Source organism: Symphodus melops, assembly GCF_947650265.1.
Source record: "Symphodus melops genome assembly, chromosome: 18".
NCBI classification, from domain to species: domain Eukaryota; kingdom Metazoa; phylum Chordata; class Actinopteri; order Labriformes; family Labridae; genus Symphodus; species Symphodus melops.
The window spans coordinates 9,568,202-9,593,646 of record NC_136708.1 but is presented as its reverse complement, the minus strand read 5'-3'; the positions used below and the strand labels follow the sequence as shown (position 1 = coordinate 9,593,646).

General features: G+C 40.9%; 1 protein-coding gene across 1 annotated transcript in view; it reads right to left on the bottom strand.

Moving 5' to 3' along the window:
- The window catches only part of dlgap3 (discs, large homolog-associated protein 3), a 33,652-nt gene extending 12,471 nt beyond the window's left edge, over positions 1–21,181 (bottom strand). Inside the window, exons 1-5 of the mRNA XM_079367345.1 lie at positions 21,053–21,181; positions 8,466–9,622; positions 8,143–8,178; positions 1,404–1,436; positions 25–233 (exon numbers count right to left, since the gene is read on the bottom strand). Of these exons, the coding sequence (XP_079223471.1) occupies positions 25–233; positions 1,404–1,436; positions 8,143–8,178; positions 8,466–9,622; positions 21,053–21,080 (1,463 nt within the window). The 5' untranslated portion in view covers positions 21,081–21,181. The remainder of the gene's footprint in view (positions 1–24; positions 234–1,403; positions 1,437–8,142; positions 8,179–8,465; positions 9,623–21,052) is intronic.
- Positions 21,182–25,445: the final 4,264 nt, after the last annotated feature.

Genomic DNA, 25,445 nt, shown 5'->3' with positions numbered 1-25,445 from the left:
AACACAAGATTTGTGACATTAGACCTTTGATCCATGCTGATAGAGCGCCTGAAGGCATCCCTCTGTGCTATCAGGGTTGATTTAGGAGAGGCTTTTGGGCTGGTGTCTGAGTCAGCGCTGTCATCATCGCCCATGGCTTTGATGTAGCTGCCACTCCTCATGCGACGACAAGGAATCTCCCCACCGCTGTCGTTACCGCCACCATATCCACCGCCCCAGTCTTCTGAAGGAACCTGAAACACAATCACAAAAACATTCATAGAGTTGTGATTAGTATACTGTAGGTAGAACCATAAGGATTACTTTGCAACTTCATCATTTAGTAAAAGTGCACAGCCAAGTGTAAATGGTTAACTTCATTGTAGTAAGAATATAAAGCCCCGTTTCCACCTAGCGGTTCAGTTTGTTTTGTCTGGATACGGCACACATTTTGTGCCATTTCCATAGACTAAAGCTGGGAAAGATTCCCAAATTACCAACACGTACCGTCCTACTTTTTAGGACCCTTCTGTTTGGGTGCAAAGAATATCAATCTGAACCTAAAAGGTGGAGCTAAACACTGCAGTCCGTTGATTGGTCGAAAGAATCATCACTTCCCGTGTGACAGCGGCAATTCCGGCAAAGACAACCATGTTTAAATACACAGTCGATTGTTTAATCACCTGTATTTCTCCTCACGGCACACAGCCTTCTCTGAAACAAAGCTGGATTGAGTTTTGTAACAAAGAGCCACATGCTAATGACAAAGTAGATTGTTGGATGTCTTCCATTGTTTGCGTCGCATTTTTTTCCTTTGAATTTATTAGCGGGTTAGCTGTAAGCGATTAGCTGCCATCATGTGACGCTATTACGTAGCTGACGCGGCTATCACCATCTGGCTTACACGCCGCCTAAATAGGGCACGGTTGGCTATGGAAACGCAAACGGGAACAGGCTTTATCGAACCAAAACGTACCAAACTGTACCATACTGAACCACTTGCTGGAAACGGGGTTTAACAGGTTCAACAGTTGTGTTAAAAGTAAGTATGCATTCTTTCTCTACATCTACGGTTAAGGAAAAATAAATACATTCGTCAATGAATTAGTGTTCGGATATTGAGATGTTTCCACTGCATTGAGCACAGCTTCCTCCCAATATCCAGGACTTCTCAAAATAGAAATATGTTTCATACCACAAACAGAAGGAGAGAGGGATGAAGCACACACAGTCACACAGATGAACCCGAAAACAAACATACCAGCATTGCTAGCTCATGCATGCTCATGTATAATACATCATCAATCACATCCACACACGTGCGTGCGCACACACTCACCCGTACGCACGCACATGCACATGTATACATACAAGAAAGACAATGTCAAAGAAAAAGAGGAAGAGAAAGGGACAAAGGGACTTACAGAAAGAGAGAAACTCTGACAGCTGGAGAAACACTGACACAGAGAAGGAAAAACAGCATAAGCTAAAAGCCAACAGACAGAGAGCAAATAAAACAACACACACACACAGGAGGCCAGGTAGAAAAGCATGGTGGCTAGACTCACAAAATGTAGTCAGACAGATGCATGGGTTGTCAAAAAAAAGGTGTATTTAGCAGACAGAAAGCAGGGAGAAAGCAGAGCAAACGAGTCTAATGAGAAAACAATATGACACAGTAACAGAGTCAAAATTAGGAGCCAAGGATGTGGACAACACGTAGGTGGTTGACAAGGAGCAGCGAAATGAAACAAACAAAATTGAAACGTTTCCACAATGACTGTCTGGTAAAATGTATGAATTTTCATAATTAGGTCAGAAGGCTTTCAAAGCGTTCATATATCTAATAAAAAAGCGGTAGTTAACTTGTTTAAAAAAATGTAAAAAATTACACTATATTTTTGCATTAGATCAAAAGCTGCCTGAAAAAACTTTGGAGAACCTGACCATTGAAATGATGGTAAACCAGATAACAGTCAACCTATTGCCACAAAATGGCCTCAAAAACATCTGTATTATTATTACCAAAAGTAATAACTTCAGTGAACATGACAATTCGCAGTTAGCATGTGGCCTATTCCAGAGACAGCGAGCATGTTATATGGCCATCTTATATATACATTAGCCCAACTCCAACAATTTGATTTATCTAGTTTCTTATGATGTTAACTTTTGCTTCGCAGGTAGCACAGTGTTGGTTTAAGTAATCTTTTGTGTGTGTGTGTTGAAAATAAGGCAATGTCTACAAGCTTAGTCACTAGTAGCCTACTGCTGTCGAGCTCAGCTCCACCCCCACCCCAGCATTCACTGCTAGACTCAGACTGGGGAGTTTAAGATAATATTCCATCACCACTCAGATTTCTTCATGTAATTTAAACTGCTAAGAGTGATTGGTCGGTGCCTAGACACCAAAACAAACTATGTTCTGCTGCAATAAATACACTGCTCAAAAAAATTCAGGGGAACAATAAAATAACACATTTTATCTAAACGAGTGAAGTATTCTTATTAAATAAATAAATAACAATATCACACAAAAATGATCAATGGAAATCAAATTTATTAACTAAATGGAGGGAGATTTGGAGTAACACTCAAAATTAAAGTTGAAAAACACACTACAGGCAGATCAAACTTTGATGTAGTGTCCTTAAAACAGGTCAAAATGAGGCTCAGTGTGTGTGGCCTCCATGTGCCTGTATGAACTCCCTACAACACCTGGGCATGCTCCTGATGAGGTGGTGGATGGTCTCCTGAGGAATCTCCTCCCAGACCTGAACTAAAGCATCCACCAACTCCTGGACAGTCTGTGGTGCATTGTGGTGTTGGTGGATGGAGCGAGACTTGATGTCCCAGATGAGGCTCAATTGGATTCAGGTCTGGGGAACGGGCGGGCCAGTCCATAGCATCAATGCCTTCTTCTTGCAGGAACTGCTAACACACTCCAGCCACATGAGGTCTAGCATTGTCTTGCATTAGGAGAAACCCAGGGCCAACCGCACCAGCTTATGGTCTCACAAGGGTTCTCAGGATCTCATCTCGGTACCTAATGGCAGTCAGGCTACCTCTAGCGAGCACATGGAGGGCTGTGCGGCCCCCCAATGAAATGCCACTCTACACCATTACTGACCCACCGCCAAACTGGTCATTCTGGAGGATGTTGCAGGCAGCAGAACGTTCTCCATGGCGTCTCCAGACTTTGTTATGTCTGTCACATGCGCTCAGTGTGAACCTGCTTTCATCTGTGGAGAGCACAGGGCGCCAGTGGCCAATTTGCCAATCTTGGTGCAAGACGTTTGGCAAATGTCAAACATCTTGCACGGTGTTGGACTGTAAGCACAACCCCCACCTGTGGACGTTGGGCCCTCATCTTTGTGAACGATTGAGCAGACACATGCACATTTGTGGCCTGCTGGAGGTCATTCTGCAGGGCTCTGGCAGTGCTCCTGCTGCTGGATTGTTGCCCTCCTACGGCCTCCTCCACATCTCCTGATGTACTAGCCTGTCTCCTGGTTACACCTCCATGCTCTGGACACTACGCTGACAGACACAGACAGACCTTTCGGCCACAGCTCACATTAGAACCGTTTCCAGTTCTAAGCAGTCCGGTACAAATCAGTACAGTTTGGTACGGTTTGGTTTGATTAAGCCTGATCCCATTTGTGTTTCCACAGCCACCCGTGCCCTATTTGGTAGGTGGCGTGTAAGCCGGATGCAGATAGCCGCTACTTAATAGCATCACATGATAGCAGCTAACTGCTAACAGATTTCCGCTAACTAATAAATTCCACAAAGGAGAAAAATGTGATACAAACAAAACCAACAATAGAAGACATCAAGCAATTTATCTACTTTGTTACTGGCATGTGACTCTTTATTACAAAAACTCAACAAAGCTTTGTTTCAGAGATGGCTGTGTGCGGCGAGGAGAAATACAGACGTAAACAATCGCCTGTGTATTACAGTCAATGGTTTAAACGGCAGAATTTTTTTGCTGATGTCACACGGTGACGATTCTTCGACCAATCAGTGGACTGCAGTGTTTAGCTCCACCTTTTCGGGTCAGCTCGATATTCTTGGCACCCCAATGGAAGGGTCCCAAAAAAGTAAGACGGTACGGATTGGTTATTTGGGAATCTTTCCCAGGATTAGTGTATGGAAACACCACAAAATGCGCACCGTATCGAGACAACCGATCTGAACTGCTCAGTAGAAACACGGCTATTGATGTGCCATCCTGGATGAGCAGCACTACCTGAGCCACTTGTGTCGGTTTTAGACTCCTTCTCATTTTACCATGAGAGTGAAAGCACCACTAGCATTCAAAAGTGACCAAAACATCAGCCAGAAAGCATCAAAACTGAGAAGTGGTCTGGGGTCACCACCTGCAGAACCACTCCTTCATTGGGGGTCTCTTGCTAATTGCCCATAATTTCCACCTGTTGTCTATTCCATTTGCACAACAGCATGTGAAACTGATTGTCAATCAGTGTTGCTTCCTAAGTGGACAGTTTGATTTTCACAGAAGTGTGATTGACTTGCAATTACATTGTGTTGTTGAAGTGTTCCATTTATTTTTTTGAGCAGTGTTTAAACGATAACAACTTTGTCTGACTGAAATGGTTGTGATAAACTCAATATTTGACCAAAACAATGAAACAAAATATGCTTTTCATTTCTGTATTGCAAGGGGAAACTGTAGTCAATGGATTTTTTTTATAGGCCTATATAAATTGACGCTTCCCTTCTAACGCATGGTCACTGAGTCTAACGTACACATGAAAAATATATAAACAACTTTAATTCGTTCGCAGGTAAAGATACCGATCATCTTGTAGAGGAGCTCTATGCATAATTTGTAAATATTTGTGTTTGTGAGTGTACATTTGAATCCACATTTTTTCCCGTAAGGATGAAAGCTTCACAAAATTGTCGAGAATAGCATGAGGTGTGTAGTCTCAAACTAGAGCGTAATCAAATGAAAACAGCTACCCACACATTGACATACACACATAGCCAAGGCCCCAGGGTTTAGCATCCAGTTGAGTGTGTTTTTAAGGTCATCACTTAAAAGATCATTCAACCTAATCTCCCGATCCCCACTGGCCTTCCACTATCTTGCTCATTTTCTTCTTCTGCTCTTTTCTCTCCTCGTCTTGCTTTGCCCCTTGGCGACCATCGCCTCTTTTATCTCCCTTCTATCCCTTAGCCAGCTTTCCTATCTCTGCATCCCTCTACCTTGCTCTTTAACCCCCTTGATCTTTGTCTATGGCTCCCTCGCCTTTTCTGTCTTCATTTCACTCTTCCTATATTTCCTTTTTTTATCATTCCTTATCTCATACACTCAGACCAAGAGGGAAAGGGTTAGGGAAAATAAAGTGCAGCAAATTGTGATTGCCGTTGACGCGAGGCAAGGATAGCATGCGTCTTTGCCTCTGACCATTATAGTTCAGACTTGTAAAGATTCACCCTTCTTTTGTTCATGTTTTGGACTTATCTTTGAGCTGCTTCCCCTTTTTTTCATTGTTATAAACTTAATGTGCTACCACAAAGTAGACTTGCCAGTTAGCATAGCCACTGTTCATGGTAATGTTACGGAAGGTAATTAGTAGCTTTAAGGAAAATTCACCTCTTTCCACTGCATCTGTTTTGTTCTTAAACATGACCACCATGCCTACATGTGCAAAAAATAAAAGATCATAACTTTTTAACTTTTAGGGTGGACAAAATTTGCAGATTGGCACGTCCTTGACTGAACTGCAAAAACTGGCTTTTTACTTGTAAGCTGTTTATGAAGATAATATAAGTCAGTCAAGGAAAAAATAATTGCCTCCATTTTTCTTCAGCTTGAATTGTAGCCTTCTTTGAATACTATTTTATCTTACTTTGTTAGACTACGTTTGTGTGAACTCTGCTTTCTTATACAGTACTCCTCATTCTTGCATCTCCCTCTATCCATCTTTCCAAGCCCAACACAGTTTTTTGGCACATCGCTTTTCAACAGTCTGGTTTTGCTTGAGGTTTAAAATGGATGTTTTTCTTTGCAACTTTGATAAATGTTTGTTTAACATTGGGTCTTCGTAGATAGTATAACAATGAGTAAGGTCTATTTTGCTCTATATAAATTGTCTTGAGATAACATTTGTCATGCATTGGTGCTATACAAAAAAATGGACTGTAAATGTTTTATACAAATCAGCAGTTTGGAAATCCTTTTTCTGTCTTCTTCATTGGAGGGGAGGGAATGGTAAAAGACAAATTAACAAATTTTGAATCAAAGGTAATTAGTGTTACATTCTTTTTGAGTCTTATTTTGGACTATGTCATAAATAGTAGTCAAATTGTAATTGCTTTTTATATCTCCTTGTTTCCACCAACACTTCAGGTAAACACTTGCATATCTTGCTGTTACTCTCTCCACTTTGTTAGCCATGTGAACAACCTTGCTGCTAAGGTTTTATGCCCACCAAAACCATAGGCTGTAAATATTAATGGACAAAGCCTTAGTGATGTCAGCCATCTGTTATTGCAGCGGGTTCTGCAGCAGCCGTCATGTTGGAAATCCTGTCTCTGGCTAACTTTCAGTCAACCTACTGACATGCTGAGAGCGGGAGAGGTGGATTTAAAACCATACGACAACACTGTTACATCACGCCCACTTTTCAATCATTTCAGCTATGCTGTAAACATGTTTATTTGTGGCTGTGGTCTATATGATCTGGGACTCTTGGAGCCAGCCTCAAGCGGACAAAATGCAAGATTTTAGCACTTCCACAGTGGCTTAACTTTTCAAGCTAAAAGAGAGAGATTTAGGGACTGTGGAGTTTGGTAATTCACTTCTGAGGGTTCATCACCTACAGAAACTCTGTGGTTGGTAATACAATAGTTTCACCATGTGTAGAACGTTTGCTATTCTGTATTTCATGCTTTGGCTGAGATTTTTGTTATAGAGTTTGGAGCAGTTGCTTTAATATGGCGCCTGTGCTACTGTATGCCCAAAGGTCTAGTACTGTTGAAGAGACCTCAAAAGCTCTGCATCTGCAAGCTACAGGAAGCTCCTGCTTTGAACCAAGGATCAATCTGGCTGACTGCAGCATATCTAACCTCAGCATATAATTCACTCGACATGCTATCTCCCCCTTACTCACGAAACTGCAAGTGACACTGGGGAACATGCAACAGCTGCAATGGGCAAGTTTATTTTCGTGTCCTGAGGTGTGAATGCACTGGAAGCCACAAAGACACAAAGGCAAATGTTGTTAGGATTGTACTTTGGAAACACTAACACACACACAAGCCTGCTCTCTCAGTCTCTTCTTTCAGCAGACCTCAGCTGTGTCTAAACTATGAGCATTGAAAAAACACCAGGGACTCCTGTGGCTACCTGCTGTTTCCGTAGAAACATAGCCTGCGTGACAGCTCCACCTCTGCACAGCTGGAGATCTGTGCGGGTGTGTTTGTGTCTGCACTCTTTCAGCTGATTTTTTTTTCTTTTTTTTTCAGTACACTGTAACAGCCTCTAGCTTTTCTTTTGACACAATTTATGTGTCCAAATGAGAGCAGGCCAAACAGAAAATCGCAGGTGTTGCTTTTAGAGGTATACCATGAGGACAGGAACTGAGAGACAGACTGCTGAGAAAGTCATTAAATATCTGTGTGGTCGACCATAATCGTTTTCAATTTCATTTCAACTTTACTTCAAAAGCTTTATTTGTGTGAAAGTTGCACACACACTATTGCAAAAGCATCAAAGCACATTTTTTGCTTGTTCAGTTAATGGGGTCCCTCAGGTGATTTAATATTTTGAAACCTGGGGTGATTTTTTTTCGTCATTATTTAAAAAGTGTTCTTAATATCTCAAATACAGTGTGTTTGCTTTGGTGTTTCATTAAAAAAAAATGCTAAAAGTGTTCAAAGTGCGATCATGAATGTTGGTTACACATCAACAATGAAGCTTTTCTTCTTTGTGAAATCTGTACCCTGAGTTTTCACTACACTAGCTGCTTCGGCTTAATGCTAGCACAGGAACCATGGATCAAATGAATTAATTCCAAAACATAAAAAATGTTGAAAATTGATGACTAATGACGAAAACCTTAAATTATAAGAAGTGTTTTAGCATGATTTCAAATTTTATTGATGGAGGTGAACCCTTGCACATACCGAAAACCTGCTATCACTGGCATTGAGTCTTGACTCCTAGAAGAAATATTTTGATAAAGAACAAGGTGAGTGAAGGGATCATCAGAATGCTCATGCACAATGTCCAGTGCAATGCAGTATTGCTCCGTTTGGCTAGAGGTCAGCACTGTTCAGCAAGCAAAGTCATCCACAAACTCTCTAACAATTATCTTCCCCCACAAATGCATGCACACTCTCTCTCTCTCTCTCTCTCTGTCTCTCTCTCTCACACACACACACACACACACACACACACACACCTACGCACATGCACACAGACTGGTTTAAAAAGCTGATACCCTCACCTGCAGATAATGGAAGGTCCTCTCCTTAAGCTTACTCTCAACGGGCACCAGGGCTTTTTCGTAGCTTCCCCCCCTGGTAGACGGGTACACCTCTCTGGCCTGACTCACTGTCATGGCTGACCATGTGCTCCTTTTCATAGAGTGGCCATGATGGCCATGGTGTCCCCCTCCTTCACTTCCAGCAAGAGCCATAGTGGTACAGGCCATGCACTCCCCAGGCATGGGACCACCCCCTCTGTCTTTGGGCCTCTTCATGGTGAGCTCCTGGATTGCTGCATCAAGGCTCTCATGTCCACTGGTGTATGGGCGTCTTCCTCCACTGACTAAAAAGCTGCTGTCGCTATCAAGATTGTCATCAGAGCTCCACCAGCCAGCCGTCCTGCTCCGGTGGCGTCTACCTGATTCATGCCGCGAGTCTCCGCTCTTGCTACGTTCTCGAGATTTGTTCCTTCTGGTAGAACGAGACTGATGTCCCGAGTAGTGGCCCCCTCCGTCCTCCCCTCCACTCCTGTGGCCTGCACCTCGCTCGCCTCGGTAGTCCCCGCCCCCTCTTGTGCCATTGTACTCACGTTTGGATGGAGCCTCCAAGGAATGAGACTTGGCAAATAGGCGCTGCACTGAGTTGACCAGGTGGCGGATCCTTGAGGGGCTTTCGCTACGTTGCTCGGCACCCCCACTAGTGGTGCGCTGGTACTGCAGAGTGTGGAAGCCATCGGGATGAAATGGCACTTGCTTTTCAAACTGGTCAATTAAGTTGGGGGGAATGCGATGCCCCTTCCCTCCATGGCCTGAGGACAGACACTCCTCGCAAGAGTCAAATGACTGTAGAGGTGGGTGCTGGCTGGGGTGGGAACGGGGGAAAGTTCCCCCTCCAGAATGGCTATGGGAGTGGGAGTGGGAATGGTGCCTCTCCAGCGCCAGGGCCTCAGCTGGACCTCCTGGAGGGTAAAAGTGGCCATCATGACCTTGGTAGTAGTCCCTTCCTGGGCCGTCACAGTCCTCAGGTGAGCAGTGGCAGGGGCCTCCTCCACCACCACCGGAGGAGTGCTGGGACATGCTACGGCTGACATGGTACCCTTTCATAGGCGCCGGGGCGTGGTGGGCCGTCCGGGCCGAAAGGGGGCGCTGTGGGCGTGACAGGGCTGCACCGGTCTCACCTGGAGGCACAAAAATAAACAGCATTCAGGTCATGTGTCTCGAGACCTGGTATGAATGCATTGTGTTCAAATTGATTAAATATGAATGTTATCAAATAATTCCATCAAGCGCGCAGCATTGCAATTAGAAATAGGTTTCGTTTCATTAAACAGATAATTGCGAGTAAATGTTGCTGATCTCCGCCAGTAACTGTTCTGATTCGTCACAGCAGCGGAAATGTCAAACTACAGCATTTGAACCAGCCAAAGAATGTCCATGTTAGAACAAACTTGAATTTTAAGGGCTTTAACATTCAAAAATAGAACCTTTGAATAAAAACAAGATTCTAGACGTGGTACTATTGTAATAAACTTACATGATGTTGTTTTTATATGTGAGACCAGCAGGATAATAATAATGAAGGGGAAGATATAATTGAGAAAAATGTGTAAGTATGACGCATCAAAATTTAAAAAAATAATTTCTAGATTGATGTTCAGATTGCTTTTCCACTTTCAGTGTTCAGCGACTATAAAAGTGAAGGTAGTGTTTTTTTTTCTTATTCTGATTAACACTAATTTGATTCTGTACTGCAGTTTTGAACCACACAAACAAAGCCATAATAAGCATTCATCCTGCAGGCTGCAATAAGGAGCCACACACAGCTTCCTTCTGATTCATCTGAATGACTGCTGTGCTGATATATCAGTAATATTAGCCGTTCATTCTTCTCTCCCTGTGTCTTTTCAGTTTCTTCTCTGCTCTCCAGTTTAGCACCTCACACTCATTTCTCCCTTTTATCATTATATTCATCAGCCCCGCAGTCCTTGCTGTCTGTCTCTCTTTCCTCCATCCATGCCCACAGGGGAGCCTCTGAGCTCTCACATGATTTACGGCAGAGGAAAACAATGTTTTTATTGATCACCTGCATCTTAATGCGGGAAAGAAAGAGCGGTGGCAAACATCCAAGCCTATTCACAAACGTCTTTGCTATCAATTACACTTTTTGATTCTATCAATTCACTGTTTGAGTACCAGCTGTATGAAAAAATTATTCGTAATATCCAGGTGACCAGGCAGAAACCAGCCCTCCTTTTGTCGCAAAGGAGAGAAGTGAAGGAGAGCATCGGATCTTCTGAACAAAACAAATTCAGGAAATGAAATCAATACACCTTTCCAGGCTGCAGCAAGAATGTGAAACAATGGAAACCTTATCTCTGTTTGTGGTAAGTAAAAGTAAACAGAATGGAAACAGGATAAAGCCTTTTCTTTGTGTTGCCTTTCTTTTCTTTCTTTTTTTTTTTAGCATCGGATAACAACCAAGATTACATTTCAAATGTGGTAATCATCTATTTTATTGGACTGGCATTAATTGCTGTTGCTGTAATCACATCCTTTAATAAGCGCGTTCTACATTCACATTACTAACTATGTAATGAATCACGCACAAAGCCGGTTTATATGCAGTCAAGTATTTCCCTTCATTTCTAGATTTGATTATATTGAGATGAAATTACGAGATGAGAGTCGGCTTTGCTGGATGAGACTCGGAGTGTATTTCCTCTCTTGTTCACCAGCGTTCACACAGAGATGAGAGATAGGGGGACAGATGCTGGGATAATCATTAAATAGAGCGTGGCCTGTTTGGCTTGATTGGCTGAATGAGAGCTGCCACCCAGGAAGCTTACCCACAGCTAGCCGTGTCATTGGTGTAGCCGTGACGACGGGCCTTTCCAAGTCAATGTCCCACTGTGGACAGATTTCAGACAGCCGTGGCACCTGGGTTGATGAGGCCACGTCTCATTTGCAGTCTTTACGGGACTGGGATGCAGTGTGTCTCCTAGCAACAGGGGCTCTCAAATGTCAGTCAACCACTATCATGGGAACGTCAACCCGAGGCCAGAGAGTGAGAGACCGTTTCTGTGAATACGCCCAAATGATGTTTAAATTCTCTAATATAGAAACATGTGCAACATTAAGTTTGTAGTTCTTTGCACATTAAGTGCTCTAACTGAAGAGATATGAAATGATTTAGGAAGATATCTTTTAGCAGTGTGTGGTACTTGCATGTGTGTGTCCCTATTTATGAACATACAGCAAAGTGAGCAGAGCTGCTCAGCCTGGAGGAGTAAATTAAAACATGTTCTGTTTATTATAAACTCTTTGGCTTTGGAGCAGGCTGCGGGCCAGGAGCTGTCAATCACAACTTTACGCACACACACACTCCTGAGCGTATGAATGTGTGCACATTTAGGAAAAGCCACTCGTGCAGACAGACAGCAGAGAAGATGTAGAGATTCCTCCATCCATCGCTCCTTGTCTCCCACTCAGTCTCTCCTCCTGACCTACTTCTATCCATCATGCAGTCGTGTCCCTCCCTCGTTACGCTCTCATCCTTTCATTGTTTTATTTTTTTTTTAAGCCGTCACTCTACTGGCTCTGTCTGTTTTTAATTAATTACAAATATTGTTTCAGGTCTTTAATTTTTGGTCTACACTGATCCATCCGTCATCTCATTTTTTTCATTTCTCAGATCATTTTGAAATCACAGTAACGTTGTCATTAACACGTTTAACACTTCAAGTAATGCCATTAGAACTGCTTGGTTTTGCTTTCTCTGTCTTCATATTTTTACTCCTTTTTAGAAACCTTCCCCGCCTCTCTTTGTAGGAAAGAAAAAAAAAAATCCAGAAGCTGCTCAGTTGGGAGTTGGAGCGGTACAACTAGTGATGGGAATTCCGGCTCTTTTTAGAGAACCGGAATCTTTTGGCTCGGCTCACCAAAAAGAGCCGGCTCTTTCGGCTCCCAAATGGCTCTTCAGATTTTTTTGAAAAAATATGCATTATATCAAATGTTTATGATATAAACACACTTTTATTTATACACTCTGCAGAGTTGCAGCTTGAAGAGAGAGAGAGAGAGAGAGAGAGAGAGAGAGAGAGAGAGAGAGAGAGAGAGAGGAAAAACCCCAAATTTGTATGAGTCTTTGTATGAGTGTGTTGCTGCAATCATAAAATATATAAAACTATAACTGAAGTATTTGTGTGTGTGGAGTTGCTGCCTCACAATAAATAACTGAGGTGATCTCTAACTGTATATTACGTGTTTGGTATAGGATATGGTGATTGACTGAGTGATATAGAGAGACTCTGGTCTTTGTATGTAACTGGGTCCTGGTCTTTGTATGTAACTGGGTCCTGGTCTTTGTATGTGACTGGGTCCTGGTCTTTGTATGTGACTGGGTCCTGGGCTGATAATGGGCTTCAAATAATATTATAAAATGCTGTACAGCCTTGAACGTGAACTTCAAATATTCTGATTCACGTCCTTTCATTTTTCAGCCCAGGCTACATTTATATCATTATTGTCTATTCAATGTTGATGAAATGACAAGAAAATAACTAATCGGCTCCCATCTGGCTCCCAATGACGAGACGGCTCCTGTCGTTCACTTCAAAGAGCCGAGTCTTAGAGCCGTTACGTTCGCGACCGACACATCACGAGGTACAACATGCTGTCATTGCTTAACACTGCTCGGCATCAACTTGATGTTACAGAGGCTTCAGTCTGGAGCTCTTTCATTTTAAATATTCATGTGATCATGCCAGCTGCTCTGACCCACTTTGCTAACAGCTGAGTCTGCCCTCTCTCTTCCATCTCGATGAGCCATGGGTCAAAGTGTGTTTTACGGCAGCAGAATACTGGCAATTCAGCAGCTCAAATACAAGAAACTATGTGTATTTTGATTTGTTTCATAGCAAAGTTTTTGCCTGCCTGGAGATGTATTTGCAATACAAATACCTGGGAGAAGTTCAGAAGGAAGAGAAATACGTTGTACCCAGGGGCATTCCCTTCTGATAATATAAGTTGGAGATTAAATCTAGAATCATAAATATACATGAAAGCATTATAGGCTGCAGAGTAAGGGTTTATGATTTCTTTTAAATATAGGAGTATTGAAACAATTTGTTTTCCTATGAATGAAATATGAAGCTTCAGCTAACAGCTAGCATAACTTGTTGTAAAGCTTTTTTAATTCAATTTTTTTTGTCTTTGGCCATTTGTTAGAAAAATTGTGTTGAGACTAAGAAACAGCATGAATGTCTTCGTTAATGTTATAAACTCTGTCTAAAACAGTCTGCAATACCTTGGCTCTATCATATAAAAGAAATTGTAATAAAGTTGACAAAAAAACTCAAAGTTTAAAAAAATGTAATGTGGCAACCTTTTACAGTATCTCATAAAACTTAACCTCCATTTTAATAACTGGTTTTGTTTGGCGCTAAGTGCTAGGCTAAGCCAACGAGCTACATTCACTTTTGGCATTTAGCAGACAATAGAGTGGCATTAATCTGCTCATTTGATCCTCTGGGAAACAGATATAGCCGAACTATCTGAATAGGCTATTTCTTCGAAAATTATAAAATGTCATGAATGATAACTGTGACAGGGGTTTTATTTTAGAAGACTATATGGAACTATGTTTTGGGAAAGGCGGCCACAATCCTGGCTGTTACTGAAGCAGGGTAATGCTGCAAGGCAGACGGTTGTGTGACTGAACACCGGCTCTGTTTGACTGCAGATACAGTGAACGAAGCTACAGCTTGGTCAGGGTGCGATATGTTATAAGAAAACCACAAGATGAACTGCACAAAGCCTTTTTAGAACTGTAGTCAAACAATGAGAACTTTTCATTATTCTGGGATCAGTCCATACTGTATGTGCCAGTACAGTATGGCTTCAAAGATGCCATTAACTTCTGGAGCTGCACACCCATAATGGGGAACGGGGCAGACAATAGTGCAATATATATGAGCATGGAAATAATAGAGGATTGGCTCTGCTGTGTTGGCGTACACTTCCATCTTTGCAAGCCAGAAAGACGTGCATGCTGGGAAACTGGCAGAAGGACTGATTCGCTCTTCTCAGCGTTTAGCTATACACACACCATACACACTTCTCGAGGAGTCTGGTTAGCCAGATCTAACCCATTGTGATCTCAAAATATTAAGCGATGAAAAAGAGGCAATATTTCAACAGAATATAACCTAAGAACTGCCTGCTCCTAATGAGCCTAATGTTAAAGAAATGTAAATGAATATGAATAAGAAAACAAAAGATAGTGGTGTACTTTAAAAAAAAAAAAAAGTCAGGTGCATTTGGGCCTTGCTTTCACTTTTTTTTGTTTTTTTTGCAAAGACATGTATTTGCACTTACACGCAACCTCTGAAAAAAAGATAAGGTGTTTGTGAAGGTGGCTGACAATTGCCGAGGAGGAGGCAAGAGCAACAGAGGAGGAAAATGTAGCCGAAATGCAGCAAGAGCTGTTGAAGTAAGGGGCAGGGGGACTATAAGAATGAATGTGGGAGAGAGAGTGATGATGGCTACAGCACAGGGGAAATATGCTCCCATCATAAGGGCAAAAATTGAAGAGTGCCTGGGGGGTAATTTCTCTAGCTTGCTCTGTGACTTTCCTCCTCCTATTGCCCTGTTTTCCCATCTCTCATCCTTCCCATTGTCTTTTGCACAAACTGCTATTTCAACCTATCCTTCTTCTCCTCCCCCAAGATCCAGTTCTTTATTTCCACTCCTCTTCTTACAAAGAGTGACAACTAGATTTTCAGATGGACTTTACCTCAAGTTCAACACGTGGATTAGATGCAGATGCTTTCATAAGCAATTTTTAAATGATAAATGGAATTTAGTTTGAAGCACTTCTCTCGTCTTCTGAAAACTGAAAGCTATTTTTGCACTGCAGGTCACACCCAGCCATTCACACACTTATGACAGAGGCTGTGAATTGGCCATCAGAAGTAACTAATCTCATACACATTCTTAACCCGAGGGCGAGAGAGACATCAATATATAACAAAGACAATTTATTCAGAGATTAAAATGAAATACTTACTCAATGACAAACCAAAACATTTTTGAATTTTACCAACTGTTTCAAGAAAAATTCTCTGACCCAACAATGAAACAGATTTAACATAAATATGGCGATTTATCTTGACCATTGGTCAAGATAAATCAAACCTCTTGGTTTAGGTTATAATCCTAACTCTGGCCAGAGTTGACCAAATTATTTATGATTGTTTTTACAAATAGCATTTGATACCCGTTTCAGAACAACAAACAACCCCATTATTAAAATATTATGACGGGGGAACATCCCCATAATGTATTTATTAACTTGTATTAATGTGTCCCTTACAAACAGCAATGTTTCTTAATAATACAAAAAAGTACACAAAAAACAGACACAAAATAAATTCAACAAAATAGCTTTTAGCTGTTGCTTGCAGTGACAGAACCGCAACAGTGTCTTGTGTGTTTAGAAGTACAACTTTCTCCCTCAACTGTCTTTATTATTATCTATAATATTTTCCTTGAATATGTATATTTTTTATTTACTGTGTTCATGAGCTTATCTGTTTACTTATTTCATTGTTTTGATTATGGATCTTTGTTCTCTCTGAGGTTAACTCGAGGATAAGTCTCTGATGAACAAACGCACATTAATGCACCATGCTGCACCAGGTATTCCAAGTTAGACATTGGGATGAGGGAAATGAGGGAATTTTTTTCTTGTTGAACTTTGTTTTAAGCCAGCACAAAAGTAAGATTAACTTGATCATGATGTATGTTTTGTAAAATGATTGTACATTTTGGATACTGACTTAAGTGTTTGATATTTGTAATGTTTTAAACTTTGTTTATTTCAACCTCTTCTAGAAGTCATGTGGATTATTCAAAGAAGTATCTAAAGCTGTTTTTACGTCCTCACACCCTCTTTTGAACTGTTGGAAACTTCTTAGTTAACAGGGTCTTAAACTGCTTTGACAGTTCAAATACAGCAATCCCACTTTTAGTTTCTCTCTGCATTACTATAATTTCTTCTGATAGCCAACGATTGGGAAAGAAACTACTTTTTTGCATGATATAAAAGATATTGAGGGTAATACTTACAAAATAATTAGACTGAGCGCAGAAGTCTTTAATTTTAGAATCTAATGGTTACTGCATCAAACCATCAACCACTTCATTCCCCGTAAGAGGAAGAAGAAGTTGGTCTTTGCCTCTCAGTCAGGAAGAAATAAAAATGCCATATCACAGTAAGTGTGACAATTGAAAATATAGGTTTTCAGCACTTGTGCAGGTAAAACATGCACCTCAATGTTAACTATATGCTCAAGACTGTTTTATTTTCACAGCCAATACTATCGTGACGCTTTATTCCAAAAGCAAATATGTTATCACAGAGCCAGCAAATTCTGTTTGACAAAAGATGTCACTTAGAAGGAAACTAAATGGATGTGATGTTTTGAGAAATTTTCCTCCTCTAAAGTAATATAATGAATTCTCTTCTATCTTCCTTTCACTTGCCTTGCGGCTTTTAAGAAAATCAATATTGTTTGCTTTAACTTTAAACAGCTTTTCTGAAATCCAGCTCAGTTGAAATCATTCACTTTGATCCATATGGAACATGATGAAGAAAGATATGTAGCAAAAAACTGAAATGTTTATCCCACCTTGAGCAGCCTGAGAGAGCCTGCCTGTGACTTAATGAGAGGGAAAATACCAACACCACTTAGCCGATTGCCGCCCGTTTGTAATTGGCCTAAATGTTTTCATTCTCCCTTCCTCGGCTGGCCTAATAGGACATTATTGAGGGTATTAGCTTGAGGTGAACAGCAATCAAAGTAAATGAAGTAAAAGAATAAGAGGTTCATTCAGGGTAAGTCATCAGATTTAAGTACTTTAGTACTCATAGTTGATTTTTGTCTCAAGAACTCAGTGTCGAAGACTCCATCACTCTTTCTTCCTTTTGACCTTAAAGCACTTTCATTTCTTGCTTTTCTCTTTCCCTACCCTCTACCCAGATAGACTTTGCTTCTCAATTAAAAGGTTATTTCAGGTCCTTTTAGATTTGCAAATATTGCCAAAAACATGGAAATTATCAACAACTCGACCTGTGCCAGTAAATCCAAGTGCAAGTCCGATGCTTCAATACTGTGTAAAACTATGGAGCAGGTTTCATGTTGTCTACTGACCACCACATTTAACAAACATATAGAAGCAAAAGAGGTGCAGACAAGGATGTGCCAGACTTTGCTGCCACCTTAGCTTCTCTGAAAATACAGAGTATATTTTCAAGAAATGACCACATTGAGTTTATCTTCTTAGAAAACTCAATGGCCTTGGTGTCAGTCAGCAAATTTCAGAACAATCATACAAATGTATTGTTGAGTACATCTTAACTTTCCATCTTCCGGCTTGTTATGGTCACTTAAACTGTAGATTTTAGAATAAACTATGATTGTGTAAACGGCGGGCAAAATAGTTGATAAATCCCAAAAACCTCTGAACCTATGTCTCAACTACTTACTGATGGGAGAAGGAAGAATGTGAGAGGTATCCGCCCCTCCTCCCGTCTGACATGATAGACAAGTCAGGAGAATCTCTGGAATAATCCTCCTTAGATTATCAGGATATTTTCAAAAGTGCATATGTGAAAAAGGAATGTTTTAACATTGCTATATGTATCTAGAAAGCTTAATGCAAATGTACACCTCTGGTAGACAATGAAGACTTATTTTATTCAATTCAACTCTATTTTAACCTACTCCTCTTTTTTGGTGCATATCTTTACACTTCCCTCCTTGTTCTCTCTCTGCCTGCTCCTCGTTTCCCTCACTCCCTCAAAGCTCCTTTTCTCCTCCGCTCTCCCTCTGTCTCTCGAGTCTCGCTGGCGTTGAGTTGTATTACAAACTTGCGTGACAGAAAATCAAAGGTATGCAAAAACTGCAACTCAGAGGAGAATCAAGACACACTCAAACACTCCACAGGCAGACACACCAAAAAACGGCCGATGCCTAAGCCTAAACGTGTCCCCCTACTGTCATTAAGTCTGGTCACCTGAGAGTGACAATGCCTAGGTTTACTATGATTTTTACTGATTTTGTTTGCTTGACAAGTAGTACGACTATTTAAACCCACATACAGGTGAAGATGCCAAAATGAGGTGATAGGTCAAGATACTAAAGCTTTAACTTAAGGGAGAGCATTTAGCTTGTCTGATTTAGCCACTTGTTACCTCATTTGCTAGCTATATAGAGAGAAGTATTATAGGTAAATGATATGTCTGTAAATTACAAGATCAAATTTAGTTATCTGGCTAGTTATTTAGCAGATAGCACATCAGCTCTTTAACTATTTAAATAATTACAGCTCTTTAAATTATAATTTAGCTCTTTGAAAAACCTTCTTTATCATCTCACAACATAATATGCCTCATTAGTTTATTTGCCCATCAGAGTCTTGCATGAAATAGCTTTCTTTTCTTTAGCCTATACTTGGATGAAGCTCTGCATTCTGTTGCATTTTAATGCGGCCAGGAAATGTAGCCTACATAAAGCAACGTCGTATGTGAGGTTTGAGAATGTGAGACAGAACAGGATTTTTTCAAACTGGAGAAGGACTCTGACCAGCCAGGAAAAAACATGTTTGTACTTTAAAGGGGGGCTCCGTCACATGAGGTTTTAGGTATGAAAAGTCTGACACTGACCAGATGTAAGGTGGGGGAACATTGTCAAACAGACCTGTAGATCATCTGACATTTATTTAGCCAGGTCAAATAACATAACATAATATACTGTACATCACAGACAATTGTTCCAACATGCTTGATGACCAGAACCTTGCAGTTACTGGCATGCTGGATCTCACAATCACTAACATCGTCCTGAACAGGATCTCACAATGACTGGCAAAGTATTCTTCTTCACATGTGTTCCTTATATTCTGATAGACAGACAGCCCACAAATACTTGACTCTGTATCAGGCATGAAGAACTCATCTCCTGATTGTCCTCACCTGTGTATTGTTGGTCTCACCTTTGTTTGATTTCCAAATGTCTATTTAGTCTCTGTGTTTTCTCTGCTCTGTTTCGGTTTATTGTCGTATGTGAGACCATGTTAGTTGTCCGTGGTTTCCTGGTCCTTGTGACTCCCTGTGTTTTCTTTTTTTTTTTGGACTTTTTATGTTATATCAAAGGAAGTTCATCTGCACTTGGGTCCAGTCTCCTCTTTCCAGTCATGACAAAATGTGAATATCAGATATTTTGGCATGCGACACAATGCAAGCTGTGTGATTGTTATTCACAGAGCTCCTTCTGTACTGGTTTGAAATTGCCTAAATATTTAGAAAAGATTAATGGTTGATTTGAACACAGCGGCTTATCGATTTTGTTAAATATATATCAGCTGTTACTTAAATTTCCTACAGCTGTTGGTTTTTCTCTCCGAGGTTGGCACTGCCAGTGAACGTTCATCAAAAGTCATGTTCAATTACGAAACGCGACCGGCCATTTCATTTTATTTTCATCAACAGATCAATGAATGGAACTCAAGGGAGCAACAGTAGCGAGTGAGAGTTGCAGACAACTGACTATTGAGAGTTTGAAAAATGATTTAAAAAAACTTACAAAATGTTAAGTGTATATTTTCATAAAGATAGGACGTGCAAAAACTATCTTAAGATGTTTATTAGCAGCAGTGACCATCATGATTGGACAGCGGCTTGTGCAACGGATCACAGTTGATCTGTTTGAGCGTCATGGTTGCGTGGTACAACAACCAGTACACTAACATTGATTTTCCACTGTAGTCTATAGCGATTAACTTAGCAGAACAAACTCTGTTATGTAGCAATGCGTTTGATCTAAACGATAATCAACAAATGCATGTTCCTTGATTGTCTAGTCGCCTTACACACAGTATTAACAAAATGAGCACTGCGTGGAATGTGTTCAACATAGCCAAAGCCCAAAGGAGACTATTTCAAATCTTGACTTTAATTTGGCTTTTTACATGACAGTGACTGAATTGTGATTTGTTTGGCACAGTCCCAGCCCGATCCATGATTCAATGATTAAAACTTAAGATTTGTGATCACTTGCACCACTACTAGTCTTTAAAGTCAAGACCGTCAATCTAGACTTTTCCAATATGCTCGCAAACTTGGACAGATTAGCTCTTGCAAGTTTTATACCATCAAGTTGACAAACAGACATGCACACACACACACACAATTCACAATCTATCCTTTCTGCCCAGGAACAACTTTTTGCTGCAATTTTGCCAGCGTGGACATGAAGTCCTTAAAATGAATGTTCATCCCAAAAATCTAGGCAAAAGTATTCCTGTTGATGAAGCGCACATGAGAAAATCAAAAACTCCATGAAGGTTAAAAATGTGACTTTAGTATTTTAGTCGTTGAAACGACTAAAATAATAATTATACTTTAAAGAAAGAAGACAACCTACAGAGTCTTGAGTGTTTTTCACTGACTGGGATGACAGATGAAATGAATCTTAAAGCAAAGACAGAATCAGAACAGAAAAAGACTTGTGCCATCATCATACCGTGTTGTAAAATCATAACTTTACCAGATTTTTGGTGGCAGATTCCCAGCATGCAGTCAATTCAGACTCATCCAAATGCTGCACGCACATGGACTCTTGCTGCAGCTGGGTCCACAGATGCAAATCACAGACAGACAGAGGCATGGACACACTTATACCACACACATGCACTCTTCTAACCAGCTGACTCGAGTGTTGCTAGGTTACTTGGTGAACTAGGTTACTACATGTAGAACATCTTTGCATAAATCTCAATGGGGTGTTCCTACACCATGAGAGAGAGAGAGAGAGAGAGAGAGAGAGAGAGAGTGAGGGAGAGAGAGAGAGAGGGAGAGAGAGAGAGAGAGAGAGAGAGTGAGGGAGAGAGAGAGAGAGAGAGAGAGAGTCGTCTTCAGGGATCTTTAATTGTGATCAGCCTCAGATCATCCTCACTGGGTGTAACCATGTCAGCAGTACAACAAGATTAGGACTTATCGCTGTGTTTTGTTGAATATGTTAAAAAAAAACAAATGTAGGCATGTTTGAAATGCAAATGAAGCATACATGCAAAATGTATACAGTAATTTGCATATTGCATGTGTTTATGTGTGTGTGGTCTCCCATGCTGCTTTGATGTAGGATCGCCATGTACAGTAGCTTTGAGGGCAAAGCCAACACAGAGGTTGGCCAGCTCCTTTTCTCTTATTTCTTGTCCTCCCTCCCCCCTTCCATTTCTTTACTCGTCCATTTTCATTCCCATTTCTTTTCTCCAAATCACTTTTTCTTTCCCATTGGTACCATTTGGTTCCTGTTCCTTCTTACCTTTCTCTTCCTTCTCCCTTCCCATCCTTTCCTAATTTAATTCAATTTAATTGTACTTAATGAATGCTATTTTATTGTATTCCCATTCTATTAAAACATGCTCAAACAAGCTCTCTTGGGCTTCATGCTTTTCCTGATATCTACACTACTTTATTATTGTTTCTGCAATAAATATGTACTGTGTGCGTGCAAATTAAATATGAATAAAAATACAGTTAATTCCTTTAATTTTTCTTCTTTCTCTCCCTCCTATCATTGCCTAAACTGTTTTCTTCCGTCTTTCTCTCCTTCTCTCCCTGTCTATTCCATTCACTTTTCCCTTCATTGATTTTATTTTCCTGACTTGCCTTGCCTTTACTTTTCAATCCCTTCCTTCCTTCCTTCCCCTCATTACATTGTATTCTTTTTATTATGCTCGTCACACTTTTCCCTTCCTCCAAACTCTCTCTCTCCTCCTCCCTAAAACTTCTCATTAGATCCAGCTAATATCAAAGCTCTTAGTGCAGCATACAGTGTAGACAACTCTAATATTGAACAGATGGTAGAGGCCTAATAACTCGGAACTTCATTAAAATGCTAAATAAATGGTTCTGTGGAGTCATCTCAACTGTACCTGAAGTGTTTATTTACCGTAAATTCCGTACTATTGAGCGCACCTGGATATAAGCCGCACCGGCTAAAAATAAGTAAATAAATGTATTTGTACATATATAAGCCGCACTTGATTATAAGCCGCAGGTGTCCACGCTATAACAAGAGCTATTTACACAGACGTAGGCTACCGGTAACATCCGCAAATACTGTAGCGTACGGACGTTAAAGGACGAGAGCGTTCAAATAATAACTTTTAATAACCCGATCACTGTCGGCCGTGACCACGCCGTTTACAGCAGAGAGCAAAACCATAACTTGCCGTAACAATCCAACTCTCTCCCCCAGCGTTCTCTCATACAGCCACTCAACACGTTCTCGCTGGTGCATTCACTGACTCTCCACATAATCGGAATTATGAACACATTATCAACTACTGACTTTACAACATGAACCGTTACAATACGAAGCCTAGCCGACGGTGTCTGTAACACGGCTGATGAAAAAGATGACCGTAATATATTTCACAAGAAAAAGTCCATCCATTCACTGCCTCAGAATGACTTCATTACTCACTTCCTCAGTCTCTGTTGTCGCTGTCAGTGTCATCTTAACGTGCAGCAGCTCTGTTAGCTTCTTTGACAGCCAGGTCGATCGCCTTTAACTTGAAAGCTGCATCATATGTATTTCTCCGTGTGTTTTCCATCATGAGGGTGCGTGCATGAAGCGCAAAATGACTGATATTAAGATCCGACGTGACGAAGTCAAATGTTTTTGCGGCAGAAGCTCATTGTCCCCCATAAAAAATCCATGCATTAGCCGCACCGGACTAGAAGCCGCAGTGCTCGAAGTGTGAGAAAAAAGTAGCGGCTTATAGTCCGGAATTTACGGTAGTTATTGACGTAGTTAGAAGTCTGGCTCAGTGTATGTGGGACAACGTGCTGCATGAATTCACACCTGGAAGGATTTTCCACATGCATAACATACAGGTACAAACGCGCACAGACACCTTCAGGTACACACAGAAAGATTCAATCTGTGCTGTGAAGAGAGGTGTCCTGTCACTGCTGGCAAAGGGGACACAGCTGTGCAATAGGTGAGAAATTACAGGCATTGAAAATACTTTAGAGATTGTGTTTGGATGTGCGCTGCCTTCTCTTCACGGCTGTGCTTCAACACACATCAAACACAGATACCACTAAGGCGCGGAGATGTTCAGGAGCGAGCACAGAGCTCTACAGGGACCGTACAGATGCTTTCTCAGGACGTTTTGTTTGTTTAAAGTGAGCCAAAGAAGTTTCATATTTAGCTTCCCCCCCCACAGGATGCTCACAGAAAGTCTCAAATCAGTTCTAAGGTTCATGTTTTGCCGTGATTCATCCAAAATTGAACTCTAGAATCTGAGACCTGATCGCTTCGGATTGGCTAACCGTAAGACTCGCACAATCGATTGGATACTTCCAGTGTGTTGTGACCTAGCTGCAGTGTCCAAAACAAGACAAATGCCTGGCGGTTCGGGTGCAGCTTATAGAAAAAATTCACATGACATGTTCACATGTGTATAAACATGTATGAATAGGATTAGCTCATACTGTACACTTTGCATAGCAGCCTCAGCCATCAGGGTGTGAATGGGTAATCGTGACCTGCAGTGTAAAAGAGCTTTTGGAAGTTCAAAGTTTGAAGAAAAGATTTAAGGACAGGCAGTGTGGTGGGCAACCTGGGGAAGCTTGTTCTTGAGATATCACGCAATGGCTAATGTGTCGAGTTGTCCATGCTCTTATATTCCACAGGCACGACAACGCACTCAAAATATTGTTCATGTCTGTCGTTGGAAAAATCTGTTTCTCATCTACACGTCTAAAAAACACTGGAGCATTACTTTGTTTTGTTTTTTCCTCTCCTTTCCTCCAGATGAACGATGTATGCTGTTTCATGATTGCGTCGCTGATGTGCTGCGCTGCTAGAAGAAAGTAATCTGTTTCACTTAGTGTTGGATTTTTCCTGCTCGGCACTGTGGCTGGCTCTTGTTATTACTGTACTCTTTTATGTGTGTGTGTGTGTGTGTGTGTGTGTGTGTGTGTGTGTCACAGAAAGGAAAAACAAGAGAGGGCACAGGTAGAAAAGGAAAACCTTGAAATCCAGACCTTTTCATTTCCAAAGGTTGAGATGTGAATGTATAACTATCTGTTGGCTCAATTCATATTCAGTACGGCACACTGCACACTTCTATTAGCCTAATAGTATTCAAATCAAATTAACTGAGGGTTATTTCATTTCTGTAATAGATACAATCTAATAGGATGAGCACACTGCCTGAATTACAACCGTTGTTCCTTAAAAAGACAGACACTCAACACTGGCTTAGCCATGTCAGTTAAATTCACCTACATTAGTGTTTTGATTAAATAGACGCCCACAGTCTAAACACAGGGAAAAGTCGGCAGTGTTACAAATAGAAAGGTCTCCTCATTCATTCCCGTCACCATTGAGGGTTAAGAATCAATGAGCATTGCTGGCAAGAAGCGAAGCAGAGGGAGATAAAAAAAAAAAAGAAGACTGACATTCAGGAGTCATTTATCGAGGCTGAAGACAAAAGAACAAGTATCACCAAGGAGGAGAAGTGAAAAAGTACTCTGCCATTGTTTCCAGTCTCAATATAAGGCATAAAATGTGTGCAATCTAACAGGCAAAACAATGAGAGCACACAAGAGTGAGAATGAAAAGCAGAAGGAAAACAGAAGATAATAATGAAGACTTCATTAATCAGCGCTGATACCAGCCCTCATTTCTCATGCCATTTCTAGAAAAAAAAACACAACTCCACCGCTGAGATGTCCATAAAATGCCTGATTGCAGAATATTTCTTGCTTGCTGTCACGCTAACATAAACTGAGAAATTTCAAGTGGAAATCCGAATATCTTTACACTCTCACACAGCGGCTTCTGGTGAGACTTACAGGTGGTATGTCAGTTAAATTTCTAATCAATTCAATGGGGTAGAACAGGGAGATTTGGATGCAGG